Source organism: Dendrobates tinctorius, unplaced genomic scaffold (genome assembly GCF_039654945.1).
Source record: "Dendrobates tinctorius isolate UK_male_01 unplaced genomic scaffold, ASM3965494v1 ptg000304l, whole genome shotgun sequence".
In the NCBI taxonomy this organism is placed as follows: Eukaryota; Metazoa; Chordata; class Amphibia; order Anura; family Dendrobatidae; genus Dendrobates; species Dendrobates tinctorius.
In genome coordinates, this window is record NW_027361971.1 from 7,354,195 (window position 1) to 7,380,451 (window position 26,257).

Below are 26,257 nucleotides of genomic sequence, written 5' to 3' on the forward strand. Positions count from 1 at the left end.
ATCCAGGAAGCAGCAGCAGGAGCAGGCAGCGTGGGAAGCCCCAGGACACCGGCGTCCCCGCCAGGCACCGTGCTGAAGCGACGGCCCCAAGGACACAGGTGCTGACCGGGGAGCGGACCGGGACAGTGGCGCTACATTACTCCCCCTTTATGCCCCCTCTTTTTCAAGCCTGCAAAAAATTTCTCTAGCAGGAGAGGGGCCTGAATATTCTGCTTGGGCTCCCATGACCTCTCCTCGGGACTGAAGCCCTTCCACTCTACCAGGAAAAAGGTCTTTCCCCTTACCCTTTTCATGTCCTAAATATTTGCTACCTCGTAGACATCCTCCTCTCTGACGGGATCAGGAGTGGTACCTGGGTCCTTAAAATCGAGCTCAAGATGACTGGTTTGAGAAGGGAAACGTGAACGGAGTTAGGCACATGTCACAGGGCACAGCTGAGTCAGCGATAGTGTATGGTCACAAGACTCTGCCCCAAGGACGTGGGGCAAGAGCCTCTCTAGACCCACTAAGCGCACGGAGTCGCACCTGCGAACACCACTAATAGACACTAGCTACTGTGGAGTGCAGACCAAGTGCACAGTGGCAAAAAACAAAAAAGGGGGAAAAACTAGGGATTGAAGATATCAGATATGACAATTAATTATAATGATTAATAATTATTTGGGCTCAGTGCCTCAGGATTTTTGAACAAATCATCACCATAGTATAAATAATATCAATACAATGTTCAAAAAGTCCCAAATAATGCAAAAGATGATGACAAAAAATAGGTATCAAAAGATATTACAAAGTTTATTAATAATAATTTAAATATATGCCAAAACATGCACAATACACAAAAACATGGGGCAGCGGGTAAAATAGGTGTCAGGGATTTTTTTATGTTCCAATTAGAAATCGTCCATACCTGAATAAGTAAGATGCTTCTTTATTGGACATGCCGGCATGGAGAGAGAATGACGGCCACACCAGGTGTGGGCCGTCCTCTGTCTAACTCAATACATATTCTTAAGAGTTTAAATAGCAAAGCCGAAAGGGTGTTGAAACATTGCGTTTGCAGAAATAGTACATACAATTTGCTTAGCTGTTAGCTATCCTTATCTGCGCTACCAGAGAAGTCACGCAAGACAAGGAAAACCAGCTAACATTCACAAAAAGTAACACCCAAAGGTAACACCCATATATTCACAATACGTAAGCTAAAAAGAGTTTCAAAGTCTAGGCAAAATAAATGGCATATGCAATCATGTGTGCATATATACTGTGGATACACATATATATGTATATATATATATATATATATATATATATATATATATATACACTCACTGGCCACTTTATTAGGTACACCTGTCCAACTGTGTGTTAAGACTTAATTTCTAATCAGCCAATCACATGGCGGCAACTCAGTGCATTTAGGCATGTAGACATGGTCAAGACAATCTCCTGCAGTTCAAACCGAGCATCAGTATGGGGAAGAAAGGTGATTTGAGTGCCTTTGAACGTGGCATGATTGTTGGTGCCAGAAGGGCTGGTCTGAGAATTTCAGAAACTGCTGATCTACTGGGATTTTCACGCACAACCATCTCTAGGGTTTACAGAGAATGGTCCGAAAAAGAAAAAAAATCCAGTGAGCGGCAGTTCTGTGGCCGGAAATGCCATGTTGATGCCAGAGGTCAGAGGAGAATGGGCAGACTGGTTCGAGCTGATAGAAAGGCAACAGTGACTCAAATTGCCACCCGTTACAACCAAGGTAGGCAGAAGAGCATCTCTGAACGCACAGTGCGTCGAACTTTGAGGCAGATGGGCTACAGCAGCAGAAGACCACACTGGGTACCACTCCTCTCAGCTAAGAACAGGAAACTGAGGCTACAATTTGCACAAGCTCATCGAAATTGGACAGTAGAAGATTGGAAAAACGTTGCCTGGTCTGATGAGTCTCGATTTCTGCTGCGACATTCGGATGGTAGGGTCAGAATTTGGCGTAAACAACATGAAAGCATGGATCCATCCTGCCTTGTATCAACGGTTCAGGCTGGTGGTGGTGGTGTCATGGTGTGGGGAATTTTTTCTGGGCACTCTTTGGGCCCCTTGGTACCAATTGAGCATCGTTGCAACGCCACAGCCTACCTGAGTATTGTTGCTGACCATGTCCATCCCTTTATGACCACAATGTACCCAACATCTGATGGCTACTTTCAGCAGGATAATGCGCCATGTCACAAAGCTCGAATCATCTCAGATTGGTTTCTTGAACATGACAATGAGTTTACTGTACTCAAATGGCCTCCTCAGTCACCAGATCTCAATCCAATAGAGCATCTTTGGGATGTGGTGGAACGGGAGATTCGCATCAGGGATGTGCAGCTGACAAATCTGCGCCAACTGTGTGATGCCATCATGTCAATATGGTCCAAAATCTCTGAGGAATGCTTCCAGCACCTTGTTGAATCTCTGCCACGAAGAATTGAGGCAGTTCTGAAGGCAAAAGGGGGTCCAACCCCTTACTAGCATGGTGTACCTAATAAAGTGGCCAGTGAGTGTATATATATACATTCACACACATACACATATGCATATATATATATATATATATATACATACATACACATGCACATAAAAGAAAGAACTTTATTACAATTATTATAACATTCCCTCATCTTGTAATAAAATCATCTATCTGTACACATGGGGGACAGATTTCTTTTTGTCAGATTTCACTGAAGATCTTCATATAATCTAGGAAGAGTAATATGCTCAGTATATTTATCATTAAGTCCCAAAATTTTCATTCTTTCGCTAGATTCCAAGGTCTCCATTCCTTGATACATACTTTTTGTTATGGCAGAGTCAATCAGTCTTTGAGCAAGTCCTCTAATGCATAGAATAGCACAGCATCCACAAACAATCAGCACTCCGGCCACGATGGTAAGAGATGTCAACGCAGAAATGAATACTCCGGACCATTTCCCAAACCATCCTTCAGTCCAAGAAGTGAATATGTCGTCATATCCAGAGTTCTCTGCTAATTCATTAGACAGGGCAGTCAGTCCATCAAGAGCTTTGGAGATACTCCCATCAGAATCTGTATTAGGGATAAAGGGTGCAACAAAATCCTCCAAACATTTTATACACACCTCCCTTTTCTGCTACTAAGGCTGGTTTCAAATTTGCGTTTTTTTGCGCTGGAAAAAAACGCATACGTGCGCATGCGTTTTTTCCCCTATATTTAACATGGGTGCGCATACCTGCGCGCTGGCAAGCACACGTATGCGATTTTCATGCGCTGCGTTTTTTTGGGGTGTGCGTTTGTATTTTACAGACGCAGCATGTTGCATTTTTTGGCCCTGCAAAAAAGCGCATGCGCACGTATGCGCACGTTTTGCGCTAAAAATGGCCATTATAGCCTATGGATGCGCATACGTGCGCACTGGCATGCTCATGTATGCGTTTTTTTAGCGCTGCGTTTTTTTGGTAGTGTCCACTTGTTGTACTAGTTATAATCTTCTAAAGTAAAAAAAAAAAGTCTATATAAAGGAGGTGCCTGCCAAAACTCTGCCACTACTACACTGACAGATTGGAGAGCAGACAGTCAACAAGGAAACCATCTTCTATCAGCGAAGAATGTGAGTATATTACATTATATGCCTGTCCTTTTAAATTATGTATGTACTAATGATTTTTATTATTTTTACATGCAGTATGTCTTCAGAATCCGAGTATTCCCCATCGCGGCAGGAATTGGCGCAAGCAGAACGTGAGGTGATTATTTTCGTGCATCTGGTAAGTATATCTGCTGCTTCTCCAAATCTCTTACGTTTTTTTCAACTTTTTTAAGACATCGTCATCATCATCTTCTTCTGCGGACGGGACTAGTGAGGGCGAAGAGCAGGAGCAGCGAAGCCAAGTCCCGGTGGTGATACGGAATGTATGTATCAAATGATTTGTAATGTTCTTTATTTTTTATCTTCTATTTTTACTCTTTTTTATGTTTCTTTTTTTGTAACTTTTTATTCAATTTAAATTTGATTATTCTAATGAATGTGTTTTGTCTAGGTTCCACAACGGGATGAAGACGTCTACCTGGATAATGAGCAGCTCATCAGCCTGGTCCAGGAGCGTTCGCCGTTGTGGGACAGCCGTGACCGGCTGCACAAGGACATTGTGGTGACCCGGCGGCTATGGAATGAGGTGGCCGCAGCGTTGATGGATGGCTGGGACAGCGCCACAGCATCCTCCAAAAAGGCGTTTAGTGAGTATTTCCCTGCTCTGTATTGTGCCGCAGTGACTGTTGTCCTTGACGGCACTGTTGGGTTTCGTGCTAGGTGTATTCTAGCAGGAAACCCAACAGTGTCATCGGGGTCTACAGTGACTGCTTTGAGTATTGTATTGCTACATTGTGCCGCAGTGACTGTTGTCCTTGACGGCACTGTTGGGTTTCGTGCTAGGTGTATTCTAGCAGGAAACCCAACAGTGTCATCGGGGTCTACAGTGACTGCTTTGAGTATTGTATTGCTACATTGTGCCGCAGTGACTGTTGTCATTGACGGCACTGTTGGGTTTCGTGCTAGGTGTATTCTAGCAGGAAACCCAACAGTGTCATCGGGGTCTACAGTGACTGCTTTGAGTATTGTATTGCTACATTGTGCCGCAGTGACTGTTGTCATTGACGGCACTGTTGGGTTTCGTGCTAGGTGTATTCTAGCAGGAAACCCAACAGTGTCATCGGGGTCTACAGTGACTGCTTTGAGTATTGTATTGCTACATTGTGCCGCAGTGACTGTTGTCCTTGACAGCACTGTTGGGTTTCGTGCTAGGTGTATTCTAGCAGGAAACCCAACAGTGTCATCGGGGTCTACAGTGACTGCTTTGAGTATTGTATTGCTATATTGTGCCGCAGTGACTGTTGTCCTTGACGGCACTGTTTTTTTTTTAACAACAGTGGACAAAGTCCGAACACGTTGGCGTTCGATCAAGGACCGCTTCAACAGTGATGTTCGTGCTGAGGGCCAGGTTCGCAGTGGATCTGCGTCAAGGACCAGAACTCGATACCGTCACTATCACGCGTTGCAGTTCCTAAGACCGGTCCTTGCCACGAGATCGTAAGTATTATAAATTTTGGGTTTTTATTTTTATTAATCTGTGTTTTTCTAATCCACAGCTGATGCTTCTTGTAAAGGCATGGTAGTAATCATTTTCCTTTCTTCCACAGCACCTGGAGCAGCACCCTGCAACCTGGCCCTGGAGCGGTCCTTCCTCGGACGTCCTCTGACCCGTCCCAGCCATCCGACAGCCAGGAAGCACCTTGCAGGTCAACCACACACACAGCTGGTGACCAGGAAGCTGGGCCATCAGGTGTTCCCCAGTCCCAGGTCTCTGCCACTGGTTATGCGGGCACTACCCGCCAGCGGCAGAGGGCCTTGGACAGGAATGTCTTGCCCGAGTTTATGCATTTGAGCGAGGCCTTTAATTCCAGCCTCAAGTCACTGTCCGACAGAGTTGAAAGCGGTTTTGCACTCATGGAACGTGGTTTTAACCACTTTGAACACCGCTTCAATTCTGTAGAACAGCGCCTTGACCGTCTGGAGGCCGACCTCAACAGACCAGCACACCATTTTTTTAGTAAGATTGAAAAGGGCATGGCGGAACACCTTAGTCCTGAGCAACAGCTGAATGTGCTGCAGGCCTGCAACAATGCTTTCTTGCAGGCTATGCAGCATAATCGGTACGGTCAGCAGTCAGTGGTGTCATTTCCACCTGTGCCACCATTGACTCGCTTCACCTCACTACCGACTTGTGCTGCATACCACTGCACGGACACCTCTATTCAAAGCCAGGACACCCACCGTTACACCACCACAAGTCTGAGTGCAGCTGGTCACTTCACCGACACCACCATGGCAAGCGCTGCTCCTGTCTGGAGCACCACCGCCACTCCCATGCATGCGTGGAGCTCAGCCACCACTAGGCAAACATGGAACAGCCCTGCCGCTACAACAACATGTAGTAGCCCTGCCACCACCACTCTGCAAACCTGGACCATCACTGCCGCCACCAGTCCTCCTGCAAGGACGAGCACTGCCAACGAAGAGCAGCAGCAGCAGCCACCTCAGCAGCAGCAGCAGCCACCTCAGCAGCAGCAGCAGCCACCTCAGCAGCAGCAGCAACCACCTCAGCAACAGCAGCAGCCACCTCAGCAGCAGCAGCAGCCACCTCAGCAGCAGCCGCCACCTCAGCAGCAGCAGCAGCCACACCAGCAGACGGGGGACCTACATTCAATATTTGCCCCTAGTTCAAGGCGAAATCTATCAAGGCGGGCATTGGGCCAAAGTCGGTCCAGGCACACAAGCCTACGGCGACATGCCATTACAACTAATGTACCTGAACAGATTTCCTCTCCTCCAAGTGTTCCTAGTTTAATTCCCTTAACTGGACTACCTTCCCCCACAAGTTTTGTTGCCCCTTCCCCTCAAACACCGTCTTCAACTGCAAGTGTTGCATATTCCCTGCACACCCCCAAATTGAAACCATCTGCCCCCAAACGCCGGAAAAAATAATTTTTTGGTTTATTTTTGTGATTAAAAATAAATTTACATTTGTGGTTCACCATTACAAAGTTTCATTAATGTTGTTTGCGCCGCTCACACACACTGATGGGTAAATACATGTTAAAAACCAACCCAAGGCCTAGTATAGTCATATGTGAAATAACACGGACTAGTATAGTCATACCAAGGCCTAGTGTAATAACTCGAGTTTTACCAACTTGGATCTGGTTTCATGAAAAACAAACTGTTGAAACTTGTCTTAAAAATAAGTTTCTTTCTAGTTTCACCAGTTTGTTTTTTGTGAAACAAGATGCTAGTTGTTAAAAATCGAGTTATTACAGTAGGCCTTGGTATGACTATACTAGGCCGTGGTATTTCACATATTACTATACTACTAGCCCCAAGGCCTACTATACTCATATTTGAAATACCACGGCCTAGTGTAGTCATTACAAGGCCTAGTGTAATAACTCTAGTTTTACCAACTAGAATCTGGTTTCATGAAAAACAAACTGTTGAAACTTGTCAAGTTTCACCAGTTTGTTTTTCGTGAAACAAGATCCTAGTTGGTAAAAATCGAGTAGGCCTTGGTATGACTATACTAGGCCGTGGTATTTCACATATGACTATACTACTAGCCCCAAGGCCTACTATACTCATATTTGAAATACCACGGCCTAGTGTAGTCATTCCAAGGCCTAGTGTAATAACTCTAGTTTTACCAACTAGAATCTGGTTTCATGAAAAATAAACTGCTGAAACTTGTCAAGTTTCACCAGTTTGTTTTTCGTGAAACAAGATCCTAGTTGGTAAAAATCTAGTAGGCCTTGGTATGACTTTACTAGGCCGTGGTATTTCACATATGACTATACTAGTAGGCCCAAGGCCTACTATACTCATATTTGATATACCACAGCCTAGTATAGTCATTCCAAGGCCTAGTGTAATAACTTGTAAGTTGGAATGGAGCAGATTACATTCATCCACTCAATGCTGACTTGTATTCCCCATGGACTTTCATTGGGGTTGGGTTTTGAGGGTTGTGTTTTGAGAAAATCACATACTTTTTTTTCAACTAGTTGCACAATTTTCTCTTGAAAAAAATTGGTTTCCTGATTCATGGCCTGCAGCTTTGCTCGTTCCAATATATTTCACGCAGACTATCAATGCTGCATTTTAACTCATATGTGTATTTACCTGCCCAGGTGTGTGAACATCAAAAAATTCAGTTATACATGGGAAGTTTTTTATTTAATTGGAGTTTAAAAAATATAGTGCACTCAGTAATGGTATCAAATAAGGTTTTTTATTACCATAAACAAACAAAAACATTACACCATTTCATCTTGCCAGTGCACCCATCCTACATCAGAAAAAAAAAAGGAGGCCGCAAATTGGTCCCTCATTTGGCCAACTTCAACGGATGACCTGAGAGTGTGCTGAGTGAATTCAGGCAATGGGTTAGGAGCATCATCGTCCAGTTCAAAGGTCGGGTGCTCTTTAGCCATCACAAAGTTATGTAGAACCACACAGGCCTTCACCACCTCATCGACTGTTTCAAGTTTAAGATTAATGGCCGTGCCAAGAATTCGCCATCTGGAGACAAGAATCCCAAAAGCACACTCGACAGTTCTTCTGGCCCTGGTCAGCCTGTAATTAAATATTTTTTGGTGTGGTCCAAGTCCCGGCTGGAGTAGGGTTTCAGTAAGTTTCCGCACATTTGAAAAGCCTCATCGCCAACCATTACAAAGGGCAGTGGCAGAGCTTCGGTGTGAGGAAGAGGCCGTGGCATAGGGAAATTAAATTGGTTGCCATACAACCTCCGGCCCATGTCTGAGTTTTTAAAAGCCTGTGAGTCATTACCACGGCCAAATGCTCCAATGTCCACTGCTACAAACATACATCCGGCATCCGCAATCGCAATGAGTACTATTGAAAAGTACTTTTTGTAATTATAGTACTCAGATCCCGTTCTTTGGGGTTTGATGATCCGTATGTGTTTACCATCAACAGCTCCCAAACAGTTGGGAAAATTGCATACTGTCCAGAATTTGTCAGCAATTTCCATCCACTTTTCAGCGGTGGGCAGGGGCATAAATTCTGGACAAAGAACATTCCAGAGAGCCCGGCAGGTGTCAGCAACAATTCCAGACAAGGTAGAGATTCCAATACGGTACTGGAAGTGTAGTGAAGATAGGGTTTCTCCAGTCGCCAGGAATCTGTGAACAGACAAAGAAGTAAAATTAATATTTATGTATATTATTTTAAAAAACTATAAAATAAAATATTAGTACATTCACGAAAACTAATTACCCAAGGTTTTGAATACTAAATTTAAAAAAAAAACATCAAACCGCACCCCTTGGTTTTTAAAACATACCGTAATGTCACCAGTAGCCGTTCCTCAGGAGGAATCGCACGACGGAGCTGTGTGTCCTGTCTCCGGATGGATTGTTGGACACGAGCAAGCAAATCCATGAAACTTTCGTGGGACATCCGGATATAATCTGTAAATTTCTCCGGGTTTGACTGGAGCTCGCTGTAGAGGGTGTGGTATGCCCCACGGCTCTCCCGGAGTTCAACAATCGGATGTATCCACATACGCCGCCGTCTTCGCTGCCTCTCTCTCTTCCTTTGTTCATGGCAAGCAACTGCATACGCCTGAGCCATCGCGATGTCCAAATCCAAGTTGAAGTCAAAACTCTTCCAGCGCAGATCCATGGTCACGAGAAGAATCAAGCAAATGTGAAGAATACTGTAGACAGGGTCTATATATTAACATACCACACCCACAATGAAGTCCCATTGGTCTTGTGTGTTGTTGAATGGTTGTTTTTTCTTTTTTGTGGGGTTTTTCCAAAATCTGTAAAAAAACGCAAACGCACAAAAAACGCATACAAACGCGCAAAAACGCTGCGTTTTTTTCCTGCATGCGCATAAAAATGCTTGAAAAAAACGCAGCGTTTGTATGCATTTGTATGCGTTTTTTCAATGCATTTTTTTGCGGGAAAAACGCGCTGCAAAAAAAAGCAAGTGTGAAACTAGCCTAACTTGTCTAATGCCATCCTATTCTGCCAAGCCATGAGAGGAGTTGGTCCTAATTGCTCAGCTACCCCTTTAACTGCATCTCAGGTATAATTAACAAATCTCTGCTGGTTATAGTATAAGTAGTTTATCCAATCTACATTCATTTTTATAATCACCCACCAAATTATGGATTCCCACCCGGCTGCTACCTGGATCCTAACCTTGTACTCGTTGGTCGCTGCCCTGGGAACTCCAATGTCATCTCTGTAGATACTAGAATGGAAGGATCCTTGTGGAGTTTCATGCTTCTGTCTCTTCCACTACGTACCTTTGGCCATATCCCTGTTGACAACAGGTGGAACGGCATGATTAGCTGGACCACCGCACAATCCCCTCGGGAACCATGTGGTAGTCTGGCTCTTATGCTTTTATCACCGCATAACCACCATATATCCGCTCTCAGGGTAGTCTGGTTTGACCATATGGCTGAGTACTTGTCCCTGTGGGAGACAATGATCCGTTCTCTACAAGAGTCGCCTTGTAGGTCTCCGAAGTCGTGCCCATGCCCTGGAAGACTAAAACAAGTATAGTTACCAGGATTAGCAATCACCTGTAGTGGGATATCCGAATTCTCTAGTGGAGGAAATAAAAATGATAACATTTTACATTTTCCTTCCCTTTCTGAGGAGACATAAGTTTTAATATATAACTTAGTTTTTAAGCTTTTTGCAGTATATTTAAGCCATTCTAACCTTTCATTCTTCTCACAGCCTCTCTCTAGAGCTAGTTTATCTTCATAAGTTAAGTTAGACAATCTAACTATGAACCCTATGGACTCTGTTATGGTTCTCTCTGGCATACCTTCTTTGGGTCTATGTATGCTATTATTCTGAACTTCTATGTAGAAATGTCCTATTGGGTCTGCTCCTGATATATCAGCTCCTATAACCTTTGATCCCTCATCTTAGGATTTTTTTTTTTTTTTTTAAAGTTCTCAGTAGCTGATTACAATTATTCTTATTTGTGTAAGGGGACCTCCTTTTTCCTAATGGAGAATCAGGCTTTAAAATCTATGTAGCCATAAAGCTTATACCTATAGTCTCGGCTACAATTGTCCATGCTGCTTTACGCCAGTCACACACATACATCCCCTCTGCTATTAGAGCTCATAACACAAACATACTTATCAGACTCTGCTAGTTTCACAGCTTGTTCCCTATCTCTGTATCATTTATACAACAGACAGAAATCCACTAACATGGCGGCCTCCTGCCCGATTTCAAAAGTAGGATTTAAAGTCTTAAATCTGATACCATTCTACCACCCTGGACTTTCCTCTCCTGCTGGGTCTATTACCCTCCAATCTCCCATCACTATGGTCACAAAGAATATGCATGTGACTAACCCTGATGTTCACATCCTAGATCTGACCGTCTTGTCCCGGTAGGAGGATGAATGGGAGACTTCACCAGTTTGAGACAAGCTTTCCCTTATGGAAAACCTCCCTTTGTAGCTGGACTTTGACAAGCAAGTCAGATCCTACTCTGTCCCTACCTGTCTGACAAGTTTACAGTATGAGAGATGGACCCAAGAATCTTGACTGCAGTAGAAGTCAACAGGACTTGGTAAGGACCTTCCGACTTAGGATGGTGCTGGTGTTTCTTCTTTATCACCTTCACAAGGACCCAGTCTGCAGGTTTCACGATCTCAGGTTTTGTTAGTGGGTTTTCCTGGAACAAAACTACGAGTAGAAACTTCTTTACGAGTTAATATCTTAGCCATATATTCTGCTAATGTGCAATCACCTTTCTCATCTATTCTTCTAAAGGATTTTAGCTGAGGTAACAGAAAAGATCTCCCGTATACTGTATGACTTCAAAGGCTGTCAGCACTACCGATGTCGGTGTGACATACATATTTAGTACAACCAATAGGAAACAGTACAACCAATTTTTCCTGTTTCCTGCATGGTCTTTGTCAACCTATTTTTCAAGATCCCACTGTGTCTCTCAACCAGTCTGGCTGACTGAGGATGACAGGCACAGCGGTTTCCTAACTCAATTGACAATGTTTTAGGTAATAATGACATTACTTAGTTTACTATATATTTTCTGGAACCCCAAATCTGGGTATGATTTCCTTTAGAAGAGCCTTCGGTACCACTAATGCATCAGGGTGGACAGCTTCAATCCACCTTCTGAAAGCATTCATAATAACAAGGCCGTACTTTTTCCCTCACACTTGTTCAATAAAATCCATACAAATGTGTTGGAATAAGTATTCAGGGTGAGGAAATTGTCCTCTCTCTGGTCCCCTTAGGAATTATTTTTTACAAGTAATGCAGATTAAACAAAACATTTTTAATAGTTAGTAAAGCCATACATCATAAATACGTAATATATGACCTCTACCATCCCTCCTGTTGAGACATAGCTTATGCCATGGCTCAGTACTGTGACATATCTTAGGAGGTTACTGGGCAGTTTATACATATAGGTCATCTTTAAAAATAACCCCTTTTGTTACCAATTTTTTTTTTTTTTTTTTTAATTACCAATAGCATGTTATCCACATATAAGAGTATCTGGCTGCCTTCTGATGACTCACGTTGAGCTAGGTTAACTGATTTTACCTGGAAAACAATAGTAGGTGATTCACAGTTCCCTTGTGGGATGCTGGTGAATGTATACCTGCTCCCCTTATATGTGAATACAAACCAAACCTGGCTATCTGGATGTCCCAGGATGCTGAAGAAGACTGATATCACTGTAAAGACCTTATTTTCCGGCCTCCAGTCATTCAGCAGAGTATGGGGGTCTGGCACTGTGGGGGCTCTTGGAATCACAGCCTCGTTTACAGATGGGGGCGCCATCCCTACTGGAAACAAGGCCGTGCTATAAGGTGAGCTGGACAGGGTATAATCACCCCTTTTATCAATCCCACATCTGCAGGTCATGAGGACCACAAAGATTCTGGGTATGTGGTCAATTCTTCCTCTAATTCTGGGAGAGGATCAGCATTTCTCACTCGTTCCCCTGCCTCGCAGCAGGTGGACACTGGGTTTAGAAAAGGTGTTCCACTTTAGTACTTGTGATGATGCCTGCAGTCTGGCATTGCAAAATAAGCCATCAACCAAAACCTCCCATCGTTACTTTCCTTACACTCCAACAAAATCACCAAGGAATTTCCATGATCAACCTTTACATCTGGAGAGGGAAACATGTGGCACAGAACCTCTAAAAAGCAAAAAATAATTTAATTTGTTCTGACAGTTTACAACTGGCAACACAGTTCCCTTTATAATTCCAGTATATGGTGTGCAAAGAACAATCTAGAGCATGGAAATTCCCATATTTTACATCAGGACCCCTAAAATACCTGTAGTACATGCTGCAGTGTAGTTCTTCAGGTGTGTGAAAATCTACATTTGTATACCGTTATCTATTGCTTCCTTGATGAAGGACTCAATAATAAAGGATGGTCCTGCCATTATTAGATCTAGACTGTAATAGTATCTAGATTCTCCATACCCCTGGAGCACCATTGTCTCAGCCATGGATTTCACCTATAGTCCAGCAGTAGTAGGAATTATTCCCAGGCTCAGGGCTTGCATCATATCCCTCCCACACAGTTGATATTATAATCTGTGTAATTGCACTTTTACCTGTGCTGAGGGCCCGGTGTCTCCACAGGCGTAGACAATGGTTCTCTGTGTCTTACCACTTGCTCCTTTTAGCACTATGCAGGCAGCAGACAGTCTAATAGTAGGTATCTCATCTGGATGTACTAAGGTTCTAGTGGCTCCTGAATGAACAAGAAAAGTGACCTCATGGCTTCCCACAAGGAGAGTTACTTCTGGAAATACAGTGTTTTTTATACATGTATTTCTACTTTAGCCAAATTAAATATTTCCTCTCATTACACATTTCTTGTACCAAATTTTCACATTTTATGAAACTAAGTTTATCATAACATACAACCCATCTGTCAAGGGACACATTCAGGGTCTCCTAGTGGCCCCTTCTTATCTCAAAACCACAAACACATTCCACAACAATCCTCATGCTCACAGCTTATCTCCCCACCTCAGGACTGTTTGCTCTGGGTGGTGCCTTCTAGTTTTTTCAAGACTAAAAAGACATTGACAGGGATCTACAATGTTTACTCTCTATTTGTTATAATATATAAGAGTTAGGCCTATAAGTTACCAATAAGGACACATTGCACATCTGATCTGAAGACTGTTCTCTCTGGGTACCTGATGAAAAAGGACCATATCCAGTTTCATTCCAAAGATACCCTCTTGGTACAATCTTAATAACTTTCCAGCCATCAGATGAAATGGTCAATAACAATTCTGCCTTACAATGAGGACAAGGTCTTAAAATATATATATCTGTATCTATGGGATAAAGTCCCATAATGATGTTACATAAAATTCTTAAACACAAAAAGACAAACAAGATGAGGACTATACACAATATAAACCCTGGAGCACAATGGATTTCTACCCACTTATAAGAAGTTTGACAAATATCAGTGAAATTCATATGTCAACAAGAAGATAAAAAACCAATAGCAACAATTCAATTACTGTTACTAATATCCAGGATCTAAATAATCCTCACTGATTACACTATGTCCTGGGTATTTACCAGCTTGTATCTCTATATCTTGCCACCTCCATCTAATGAAGGCCTGTAAGGACGAGTGTGACAACACAGTGTAACAAACATGAAAGTCCCCAAGGGCTATGGTCACTGATATGACAGATACATATACTCACAAGGACTTTTGACAACGTACAACAGCTTCCACAATTAGGGACTGGACATACACACATACACAGAGACATATAAGACAAGAGATTAAAGTTCCCTCGTACTCCTATTCCTGAAGTGCTGAGATAAAGTCCAATGACACCGCCTCTTTATATACAGAGATGTTCCTGTCCTTAATATCAGGTATTCAGAGCACCACAGGCGCAGACTCTCCTCAGTAAAATGAGGAGGGTTCAGTCACTCTGTGTTATTAAAAGAAAAACACATAACAAAACAACATAGAATATTCTCTATGGGGGTTAGGTGACGTGTACCTAGGTGATTTATACCACTATAATAACCTATGATTTGTCTCCAGTCCACAGATGACTGTTGACCACGCCTACTGGACTCCCTCATTTACATTCACTCAAGATAACATTCAAGGAGTCTCATGTGTAACATAAAACATATATTTATGGCATTTTAGTTCTATGTAGTTTTATAAGACAGACAAAACAGCACACTTAACAGAAAACAACATTCAACAAAGTACAGAAGACAAAACAATACCGGCAAAAATTCATCTTATACTGGGTTCTATTTTAGGTTAATCCAGCGGATTCCTTAATCCGACGAGAATCTCCCTCGATTCTCCCATCTAGATCAATTTAACGTGCACACGGAGTTTTTTATTCCACAGTAGCCTTCTCACACTGGCTTTGTACCCATTCTACGGAATCTCTTACAAGAACTAACAAACCCCAAATCTATGGAGCTTAGCAACTTACAGGAGTTCTTATAACTCCAATTGCATGTAAACTTCCAATTTACAGGAGCCTCTCACAAACCCCAATTGGAAAAGTCCACAATCACAGTTCCCATTCAATTCCTAGAATAACATTCATACTGGATTAACAAGGTTACCGAATATAATGAAAATTATTAAATGTTCTTACCTGTATTCAGATACAGATGATTCCCAGAGATCCTTAAACTATACGAAATCCGTCACTTTCCCTCAGACCGGGATAACTGGTAATGCCCCTGTTGATGCCTAATGTCAAGGCGGAGGACTTACTTAAGGAGTCCCAGACTCCCCCGTGCACGGTTTACAGTACTCACCGGTGAGGGAAAGGTGTTGGATTCCCAGCCAACGCACCAAAATGTCAGGGATTTTTTTATGTTCCAATTAGAAATCGTCCAGACCTGAATAAGATGCTTCTTTATTGGACATGCCGGCATGGAGAGAGAATGACGGCCACACCAGGTGTGGGCCGTCCTCTGTCTAACTCAATACATATTCTTAAGAGTTTAAATAGCAAAGCCGAAAGGGTGTTGAAACATTGCGTTTGCAGAAATAGTACATACAATTTGCTTAGCTGTTAGCTATCCTTATCTGCGCTACCAGAGAAGTCACGCAAGACAAGGAAAACCAGCTAACGTTCACAAAAAGTAACACCCAAAGGTAACACCCATATATTCACAATACGTAAGCTAAAAAGAGTTTCAAAGTCTAGGCAAAATAAATGGCATATGCAATCATGTGTGCATATATACTGTGGATACACATATATATATATACTCACACACATACACATATGCATATATATATATATATATATATATATATACATACATACGCATGCGCATAAAAGAAATAACTTTATTACAATTATTATAACAATAGGACTGGTGTATAAATTGTTGCATCAAGCACCTAAGAGGAAGACAGGTGTCCCACTAAATACCAAATATCCAGCCGCAGGGGAAAGAAGTGATAATATTACCGATAATTATCCTCTAAGATGATATCTTTGCATATACACGCGGGGGGGCAAAAAGATGTGTCCCAATGAAAAATACATAAGATGAAAGTTAATTATGTAGTATAGCAAAGATTTAAATCAGCAATTAAACAAGAATCATTTTAACAAGATAATATTATCAAGGGTAAGTCTCAGCAAATATAATCTGGCTGCATATGAGAACAAAAAGTATGTGAGGCACACTGAAACCTCCAAGGTGTGGAGATTTGGTAAAAAGGAATCTAATACACCAAGGAGAGAAATCGAAGTCTCACTGAGTGCACCTGCAAGTACCAGACCGCAGAAAATAAGGGGTGATAATAACAACGGTGCCTGCAATTGTAAGTCTCCCTATATAGTCATTACACAGGGACACAAATACGTCCCAATATATCCCTTACAACATAGAAATAAAGTAGCCTTACTGTTAAACAGGGACTCTGATCAAATAAATCGATGGGGAACAGTTAATTTTGCAGGATACATTAAGGGTAAATACCTTCAGACATGGTGCGGCTATGTCCAGGTATAGGAGGCACGTGAGACGCGCTAAGCCTTAAGTGCACAGTGACGTACAGGCAAAGCCACTACTTGGCGCTGAAGCTAGTCCCTGACTCTGCCTCCTACCTGCACTAACAGCCTAGGCACTAACTGACAAGGTTGAACAACACATGCATATCAAGGGTAGGGGTTTCATAATGAGTCATTCACCAGAGACATTCATACGTGCATACAACTCTCACTCCACATGGTCTATACTAGCGCACGGCCATGCGGCCATGTGATCCTTTTATAACTGCAGCCTTCGAGGACCTTGCTGATGACCCAATCTGAGCTACTTGAGGATCTGAGTATGTGACCTCCGACCACCAATGAGCGGTCGTCTCACGCGCAAGCTCAGATGGAGAAAAGCAGGAATTAGTCCCAGGAGTGTCTGCTCACCGCTGACTAATGCTGAATGCTATAGCTGAACCTGGGGCGGCAGCAGCAAACGCATAGCATTAACCTGAGCAAGACACTGGGACTAACGTCTCTGCTGAGCAGGAACATCTGCGGCTGAAGAAGAATGGGAGACAGCAGAGGACTTGGCTTGAGATTCCCCCTGTGCAGTGGCGGGAACTCGACGCCAAAGACAGGCAATTTTAACTTATAAGAGACAGCATTAATTTTTTTCAAGACCTCAAAGGGACCGATGAAGCAAGGTACCAATTTGTAGGAAGGCATTTTCAGATGGATGTACTTGGAGGAGAGCCACACTTTATTTCCAGGCTGAAAGGTCTGAGCACCCAGGCATCTCTTATCGGCATGCTTCTTCATATGCTGTGACACTCTCTCTAAAGCGGTCTTGTGTCTCCCCACACTTTGGAGAGATATTCAACAAGAGTGTCAGCAGTTGGAATGCCCAAAGAACCAGAGACAGGAAGAGGGATTCCGGGTTGGAGTCCAAACACAATCTGGAAGGGAGTTGCAGCAGAGGACTCACTTACGTGATAATGCAGGAGAACTCTGCCCACTGTAGTAACTTGACCCAGTTGCTGGGGTGCACGTTGATGAAGTGACGCAGGTACCCGGACACGATCTGATTGACCCTCTCCACCTGATTGTTGGATTGAGGATGATACGCAGAAGAAAAATCCAGCTCCATGTTCATTAGTTTACAGATCGCCCTCCAGAACTTCGAAGTGAATTGGACACAATGTGAAGAATCTCATGGAGACAGAAAATATGCTGAATGAAGTGGTTGGCAAGTTCAGGAGCATAAGAAAGACTAGACAGAGGGGTAAAGTGAGCTATCTTTGAAAAAAAGTGCACCACAACTCATATAACGGAGCAGCCAGATGAGATGTGAAGATCCATAATAAAGTATATAGCAATGTGCTGTCAGGGAACTGAAGGAATGGGAAGTGGCAGATGACGTCCGGATGGAAGACGCTTTGTAGTTTTATTTCAGGCAAAAGAGGGGCAAGCCAAGACATATTCCAAGATGTCCTTATGCATGGTAGACCTCCAGCAATAACGGGAAATGAGTTGCAAAGTCTTCCTTTGCCCGGCGTGACCGGAGAAGAGTGACCCCACTGAAGAACTCTTTTCCTGTCCAAACTACCAACCCAAGTCTTACTGGGAGGAATCTTAGAGAGATTGACAGAGGTCACTGTTATCATTTAGGAGGGCTCAATGATGTGTTGAAGTTCCTCCTCCAAGTCGGGAGGCAGAAAGGACATACAGAGAGCGTCGGCCTTGATGTTCTAGTTAGCAAGGCGAAAACGAAGAACAAAGTTAAATCGAGCAAAGAACAGAGACAACCTGGCCTGACAAGGGTCGTTGAAAATAATGACCTGTTGAACTGCTTCTTCGAGAAGATGATGCCATTATTGCAGAGCCAGTTTGATAGCCAGTAACTTCCAATCTCTGATGGAATAATTTCTTTCGGAAGCGGAAAAAACCTTCGAGAAGAAGCCACAAGTGACCATTTGCCGGAGGAAGCCTTCTGGGTAAAAACCTCTCCTGCGCCTATGGAGGAGTCATCCACTTCGAGAAAGAATTGTTTATCTGCAATTGGCCGATGGAGCATGGGCACGGAAGAGAAGGCTTTTTTAAGGAGGTAAATGCCTCCTCTGCTTTGGGAGGCCAGTCCTTGGAATAAATGAAATGTGGAACAAATTGACCATAATAGTTAGTGAACCCCAGGAACCATTGTATCGCTTTAAGCCCGGTCGAGCGGGGCCATTGGATAATAGAGGCCAACTTTTCGGGATCCATCCTCAAACTACTGGACAAGATAATGTAACCAAGGAATGGCAGAGAGGGTTGCTCGAAGGCACACTTCTCTAACTTGGCATACAACCTTTTCCTGGGAATGAGAGGACATCGCCCCAAGCTGCATCAGTTCCCCATAGTCCACGGGGGTCTCCTTCTATCCACACTGATGGCTAACTGCATGGCGGCCTCAAGTGTAGCAGGTGCAGGGTATGCAATGAGTAAGTCTTTAACCCTGTAATTCAGACCTGCTAAAAACTGACTCTTGAGTGCTGGATCATTCCAGCTGACTTCTGCAGACCATCGTCTGAACTGGGTACAATATCCCTCAGCATCACCAGAACCCTGTTTCAGCCACCTGAATTTAGTCTCGGCTGTAGCAACCCGATCCAGATCGTTATATATTAACCCCATAGCAGAAAAAAACGTTTCTACTGACACCAAGCTAGGGTCATCTGGATGTAATGAAAATGCCCAAACTTGCAGCTCCCCTCGCAATAAGGACATAATAATCCCCACATGTTGTAATTCAGCCCCTATAGACCTGGGCCTAAGCCAAAGTAAACATGCATTTTTAAACAAAAAAAATTCCTGTAGTTTACCAGAAAAACATTCAGGCAAACCCACCTTAGGCTCTTCAGGGCGGACACCTGGGCAATTACTCACGTTCTTTTGTAAGCTGGAAACTTCCAACGTTAACCATTGCAGCCGTTGAGCGAGATCCTGAATGCTGTTCATTTTGCAGAAATCCGGGAGGGTTTTTTTTTCTTTTTATACTTTCTCAGGCTGGACAAACTGTTACGATTCTGCAGCACAGGAATAGGGTAGAAGGGGGAAAACTGACCCTGCACTATGACTAGGCTGATACCCTACGATGGAGTGGGCGACCCATTCCTGCTAATAGATCCACCGACGATCCTAGGTTAATCTCAAGCGAAGATCTATAGATAGGGGAAGGGGGTCCCTGAAAGATCTAAGGACTGGGTACAAAAACGGGTCACCTCGTAGAAGAAAACAAAAAGAAGGCTGCAGAAACAAACTGAAAACAGAAACTTAAGGGCATGTCACACTAAGAGATATCGCTAGCAATATTGCTATAACTTGTGACGTTATAGCGATATTGCTAGCGATATCACTATATGTGATACTTACCTACATCCCGCTCCCCCCGCTGGTTATCGCTGATCGCGCGAGAACAGGCTGGACTGTTTCTCGTCGTCAGCTTCCTGCGGCGCTTCCTGCTGTGACGACGATCGACGTGTGGAGCCGAGCGGGAGGACGCAGGATCGCCTGGTGTGACAGGTAAGTAGCGACCGCCGTCCTCAGCGATTTCAATAGTGAGATCTGCCTGTGTGGCAGCTCACTAGCGACCACTTAGCGATGCTTCAGCGATCCTGACTGCATCATATTGCTGGTCGGGAACGCTGGTGCATCGCTAAGTGTGACAGTACCTTAAGGCTAGCAGAACCATAGATCCCAGCACTGCACTAATTAAACACACAGAAGGCAAAGTAAAGCTCCAAGCCAGAACTTAAGCTGATTAACACTGTTGTCCAGCAAGGAATGGGAGACATGTGCAGGTTAATAAAGGATGATACAATCACCTGACCCAAGACAAACCCAGCACCAGAGGAAAAAGACCAGCAGCCAGAACACTACAAGAAAATGGCGGATAGTCACAAACTGAACAGATTCTAGCATGAGCGATCTGTGCTGCCCTACTGCTGCTAACTGTCTCACTACCATCTGCAGTGTAGTGATCGGTACTGCAATGTTCTGCACTGCTGTCATCTATGGCCCTCAGACCCTGAACAGCTGGGCCTGTGTCCTTAAATGTTACGGAGACACCTGCCCTGTCAGACCTACTAAGCCCAACTGAGAGACATGCCGGATGCTCCTCGGCTTAACCACAATTAGCCTAGCCCCTTAACTATTTAAATTCTGAGCATCACTTTACCCCATCTAGAGGACCAAATAGGGTTCTACACTCTCCCTACCTTAAGGCAGAATAACAATATACCTTGATATACACACGTCTATACACGACAGTCTTGTTTACCCCTTACAACGTCCTAGCATGACCATTTGCATGAGCACACAGCAAAATATGGTGTACCGATTCATGTGTCGGAAAGGATTTAAAATGGGCTAGATACCCTCAGAGTATTATGCTCATCTTGTTACAGAAATGTGAGCACATGCAAGTCACAGCAATTTTTTCAATCAAAATTTTGGCAAATTTGAATTTGTCAAAAGAAGAGCATAAGAGATCTTAGGAAGGAGACCCTTTGACTTTATACTCCAGATATGTCTGCTTGATGCTCACGCAGCCAGCACCATTCCTCTTGATTGTTCATTAATATGCCTTCTCAGCCAAAAGTTCAAGTATTTTCAATTGGTAGAGTGGAGTAGGAAGCAACTTGACACTTCTGTCCCCTCTATGCATTGCTGGTTCTGACTTATCCTGATTTGCTGAAGTAATAAACATTAGATAGCCAGAGATCAGGGAGAAATCATGTGGGTAGGCTGACATTTATCTAATATTTATAGTCACGTTTATATAATGCAATAGCTTTTGGCTAATTTTCATTAATAACTAATTGAGGAGAGGGGCCGAGACAACCAATGTCTTGTATGTCAAAATCTGTCAGCATTCTGCATTGTTTGGTGCATGTGTCCACGAAAACGTCTCACATGGAAAAGGATCAGCAATCACTTGCACTCTATTCTTCAGTATGAGAGAAAGTATTTCAGATGCATACAGGATCCTATGAAAGTTTGCTCATGTTTTAAAATCAGAGAGGTCATGCCAAATTTGTAACCTGTCCAGCTCCATAGGGTCTCACTAGATAGGAAGCGTGAGCACTTTCACCTTAAAAGCAGCTTTCTACTGTTCTTTATGGGAATCTATGTAGAACGGTCTTGGTTGATTGCATCTATTTGTTACCAAATGATGAGATGCCCTTCTCTAAGGGTTTTGCATTGCTAGAAAAATATGAGAAAGTGTTGGAGAAATTGAAAGAACCTTTTTTTTGCATTCATGGTAGTGATGAGCTCCATACTGTATTTGATTTGGGAACCCTTTTTCTCTACAGTATGTATTATTTATTCCTTAGGTAAATCATAATCATGCCAGCTAATAAGGTATTACAGTAGAACTTTACGAGCCATAAAAACCGTGAAACCAGAAGATGTAAACTCATCAATTTACTTGCTAATAGTAGCAATTATTCACTAACTGTGCTTATTACAATCTTTTTATCTTATTAATAATATAAAGCAAATTGACTTCACTGCTGCAGACCTAAACAATACATATTAAATACAAATGCTCATCAGTTATTACAAACCATATAAAAATTGGCAATCTCTAGTGAATGCATTATTATTACACATAAATAATGCATTTCCCTAATCAAAAATTCACATTTTATGCAGATTTTGCAATAATCTTCTAAGCACAAATATGAAACAGTTTCAACATTCTGCTAATTATCATTTCTAAGAATATGGTGACAATTGTGCGTTACCCAGGGATGACGATCAGCTTCATTAAACGCTAAAGAATGTCTTTACATTCAACCTGTTAACGGCCATAGTCGCAAGTTTAGGCTGTACAGTCTGCTCATAGTAGCAAATTATCATATGACCTGGCGTTATTGTGTTCAATTCAGCTACTAGGACATTATGGAGAAATGGCCAGTTCATTAGTTCCATGAACAAACCAATGTAATGTACTTGGAATGAAGACTAGAGGGATTTAGCTATCATACATTATTGTTATGAATGAGTCACCATAGGAGGCAAAAACAGAAATGCAAGCTAAGTCCAGAAAACCAGAGAAGTTGGCAGCTATCGAATTGCAGACCCCTGAACCTATCAACACAACTAGCAGCAGCCGTGGGGGGTTCCTACGATGCCCTAGACCCCTCGATCACAGCCGGAGGACTATATAGCCTAAAGACAGAAAGGGAAATATAAACTGCCCCAGAGCAGACCCCAAAGCAAAAGGCAGCCCCCAACATATAATGACGGTGAAGCAAGAAGAAAGAACACTAACACAGACAGAAAGATAGACTGAGCAAAGACGGGGCCCAAGCTAACTAGATAGGAAAGGACAGGAAGGCTGCTGTCTGCAATCCGTGAAAAACCCTATGAAAATAAGAGCCAACAGACTGACAGTGAAAAAGGCCCTGAAGACGCTAGGCTTCAAAAAGGCTATGTCAGTACTCAGGAATATTCTGAAGACAGAGCAACCGGCAAAAGGAAATTCAGCTCACCCCAGCAGGGAATGGCAGAATCCAGAAAAGCAAGGCAAACAAAAACAAAACACAAATGCTAACAGGCACAGAAAACTTAGCTTTAGAGGAGCAGGAATCAGAATGGTCTCCTAGAAGTCCACAGAGAAATCACCCGCAGGGCAGAAGGGCGTCGGCAGCCTTATATCCAGTCTGAGTCATCATTAGGCTCAGATGCCTGATAATCAGGCTCATTACCTTCCTTTACCAGAATAGGGAGTTCACCAGACCTCTGTGACGAAGGGGAAAATGAACTCACAACACATTATGCTGGTGTAAGAAGATGAGCCGGGACAGAGTCAGTGGTTTCCGGTGTACATTGGGACCGGAACTATCGGGACTGTCACCACTGTTGCCGGGGGAAGGTTCTTCTGTGAGGGGAGGACCTTTGCACTGGACAGCAGGGGGCGTGGGGAAAATAAAAGGGACTGAGCACTGGAACAGAGCAGACTTGGCGGGAATGCGACAGGAGAACAAGGAGAAGGTTGACTCCCTCCCCACTGCTCCGATCGCTAACTCCATTTCAACCAACCCCCAGCATTCTAACTGTCAAATTAACTGTGGCCCGAATGAGCTGCCTTTGGGGTCTTCCTTGCCGGACGGCACCTTCCTGCCTGCAGTTGCAGATAAGCTGACATGCTTTGTTTCTAGAGACTACTCTGGAGGATCGCAAGCTGCCTTGGCCTGCGTGTGTGCACCCGGTTCGTGTTTGGCGCCATTCCAGAGGAATCTACATAAAGGACTGCTTCTATGTACCAGCACACCCACGTCAAGCGGAACCGGATACATCGGCACTGGCGAGAGAGGGTGCTTTTCGTACCTCCATAACAGAGCTAGAGACATTGTCCACGATCTGCAACGTCAGTGAGAGATATTCCAGCCTTTCCCCAACAAGAACTGCAAGCGATTAGTTACCTTTTTTGTATATATTCTTCTCAAGCATTATGTTTGTGTGTAAATCTAGTTGTCTTTAATGATCTCGTCTCCCTGCATGGAGTATTCCTTGAATAATAACCTGTTCTAGTATATACTGTTAACCCCTTCTCTGCCTCCGGCTCTTCACTGCATCCAACAAATCTTACCCTCCTTACATTTTGGCATATTGGGTAGGTTGCAGTCTAATATCCCGAAAGCAGCAGAACAGGCAGCTGGGCCCAGAACCAGTATCTCCCTGGGGGCCTTGCCGAGTATCTTACCGAAATTTACGGGGTCCAATACTATGTTGTGTAGTTGGATGGAGCGCATGAAGGGTATGATGAGAATGCACCCTATGACTCACGCGCTTGAAGCAGAGGTGTCCATTATGGCTTTGGATGGAGAGCCTCGTAACTCCATGATGCTGCATACCCCCCGAGACCGTAATACATTTGCTAAAGTGCTTAAAATCTTAGAGGCGACCCATGGGGTCCCCAATGATGTAGGAGAACTTAGGATTTGCCTGTTTAGCCAAATGCAAAGTGAAGGGGAGATGGTTATGCAATATATAAATGCTCTGCAAGAATTACACAGCATCATTGTTAGAAAGGACGGGATGGGTATAGGGCCGAAAGATGTCATGTTGCATGACTTGTTGGTGATTGGCCTGCGGGACGCCCTGACCAAGCAGACCCTGAGAAAGTGGGTGCGGGCAGACCCTCGTGTCACTTTTGCTGACATAGGGAAAGAGGCCCGTCATGTGAACAGGAGTAGAGGGTGACGGTCCCGGTAGGGAAGATCCAGAGTGGTGAAGCAGCAGTGCAGATAGTTACTGAACCCCAATAGGTTGAAGAGATGAAAAAAGAGCTGTTGAATATACAAGGGGAACTGGCTCTGGTAAAGGAGAAAAGTGAAGCGAGCCAGTGCACTGCTGGGAGCCAAAGTGAAGCAGATGTCTTTCACGAGGCCCGAAGGTTCTGCCTCCAGAGGCCTTTCGCTTGTTATAACTGTGGAGAAGTAGGACATATGGCTAGGGAATGTCTGTGATGGGTCTGGCCTCGGCCGTGCCGCCCATTAAACCAGAGGGCTCCGAGCCTGGGGGACATTGCCCAGAGCCAAAATGGAAAGGAAGGAGTAGTAAAAGTCCCACAAATCTGGTGTCTACATGCCCGCTGGTCTGGGCTGAGTTGGATGGTCAGGCTGTGCATTGCCTGGTGGATACTGGGTCTCAAGTGACCACGATGCCCAAAGCGTATTTTCGCCGACACTTCCCAGAGACTCTCTGGCCTGAGTGGGGCCCGGTAGTAAAATTGACAGTGGCAAATCACCTGCCCATCCCAATCGCAGGGGTGGTGTGGATGCAGGTCTCCTTGTGCGGGAAGGATCTTGGATGGAGGGGTATCGTGCTGACCCTGGGGGAAGCCGGCCTTTGTCATGTCGTCACCCTGGGGATGAATATCCTGAAAGATTTCATAAAACTGCTGAGCGATGAACCTTCTCACTTGTCTTTAAACAGTGTAGTTCGCACCCCTCAGCGACAGGTGTTTCAACAGTTAATCCGTACAGCTCGGATGCAGGAGGTCTCCAATGCCCCCGGTACGTTCCAATGACTGATGGAGAGGTAGCTAGGTGATTTGAACTTTGAGGCCACTTTCATTTACCTGGATGACATCATAGTGTACGCTGCCTCATTTAAAGACCATCTGCGGAGACTAGAGCAAGTGCTGAGCTATTTGCAGAAGTATGGGCTAAAAGTGAAAACGCAGAAATGTCACTTGTTCCGGACCCAGATCGAGGACCTAGGTCATGTTGTTTCCTCCGAGGGAGTGAAGCCATCACGGGAGAAAATTGCGGTGATTCCGGATCGGCCGACCCCGGAGACCGTAAAAGATGTCCGAGAGTTCCTGTGACAGATGGGGTACTATCGTCTCTTCGTGATGAACTTTGCCCGAGTGGTGAAACCTTTGCTTGAACTCCTGAAAAGGGTACCCCAGAATGCAAAAGGTCGATTCATTCATTGGGAGGAAAGGCAGGAGAAGGCTTTTCATGACTTGAAGAAGGTGCTGACCAAAGCTCCGATACTGGCTTATGCGGACTTCTCTATACCGTTCATTCTCCACACTGACGGAAGCTTGCACGAACTT

At 43.9% G+C, this 26,257-nt stretch overlaps 1 protein-coding gene across 1 annotated transcript; it reads left to right on the forward strand.

Moving 5' to 3' along the window:
• Positions 1–3,343: 3,343 nt before the first annotated feature.
• Positions 3,344–26,023, forward strand: LOC141073521 (uncharacterized). Its single transcript, XM_073560786.1, has 6 exons — positions 3,344–4,252; positions 4,943–5,102; positions 5,213–6,175; positions 24,429–24,883; positions 25,461–25,709; positions 25,812–26,023. The coding sequence occupies exons 1-6, from the start codon at positions 4,207–4,209 to the stop codon at positions 26,021–26,023; spliced, it is 2,085 nt and encodes a 694-aa protein (XP_073416887.1). The 5' UTR covers positions 3,344–4,206.
• The last annotated feature ends 234 nt before the right edge of the window (positions 26,024–26,257 follow it).

Excerpts from the sequence above, each read along its gene's own strand:
- LOC141073521 (XM_073560786.1), top strand. The coding sequence starts at position 4,207 with ATGGATGGCTGGGACAGCGCCACAGCATCCTCCAAAAAGGCGTTTA. Across the intron at positions 24,884-25,460 it reads GGCCCGTCATGTGAACAGGA|GGGTGGTGTGGATGCAGGTC; the intron begins GTAGAGGGTGAC and ends TCCCAATCGCAG. Across the intron at positions 25,710-25,811 it reads GGAGGTCTCCAATGCCCCCG|ACCATCTGCGGAGACTAGAG; the intron begins GTACGTTCCAAT and ends CCTCATTTAAAG.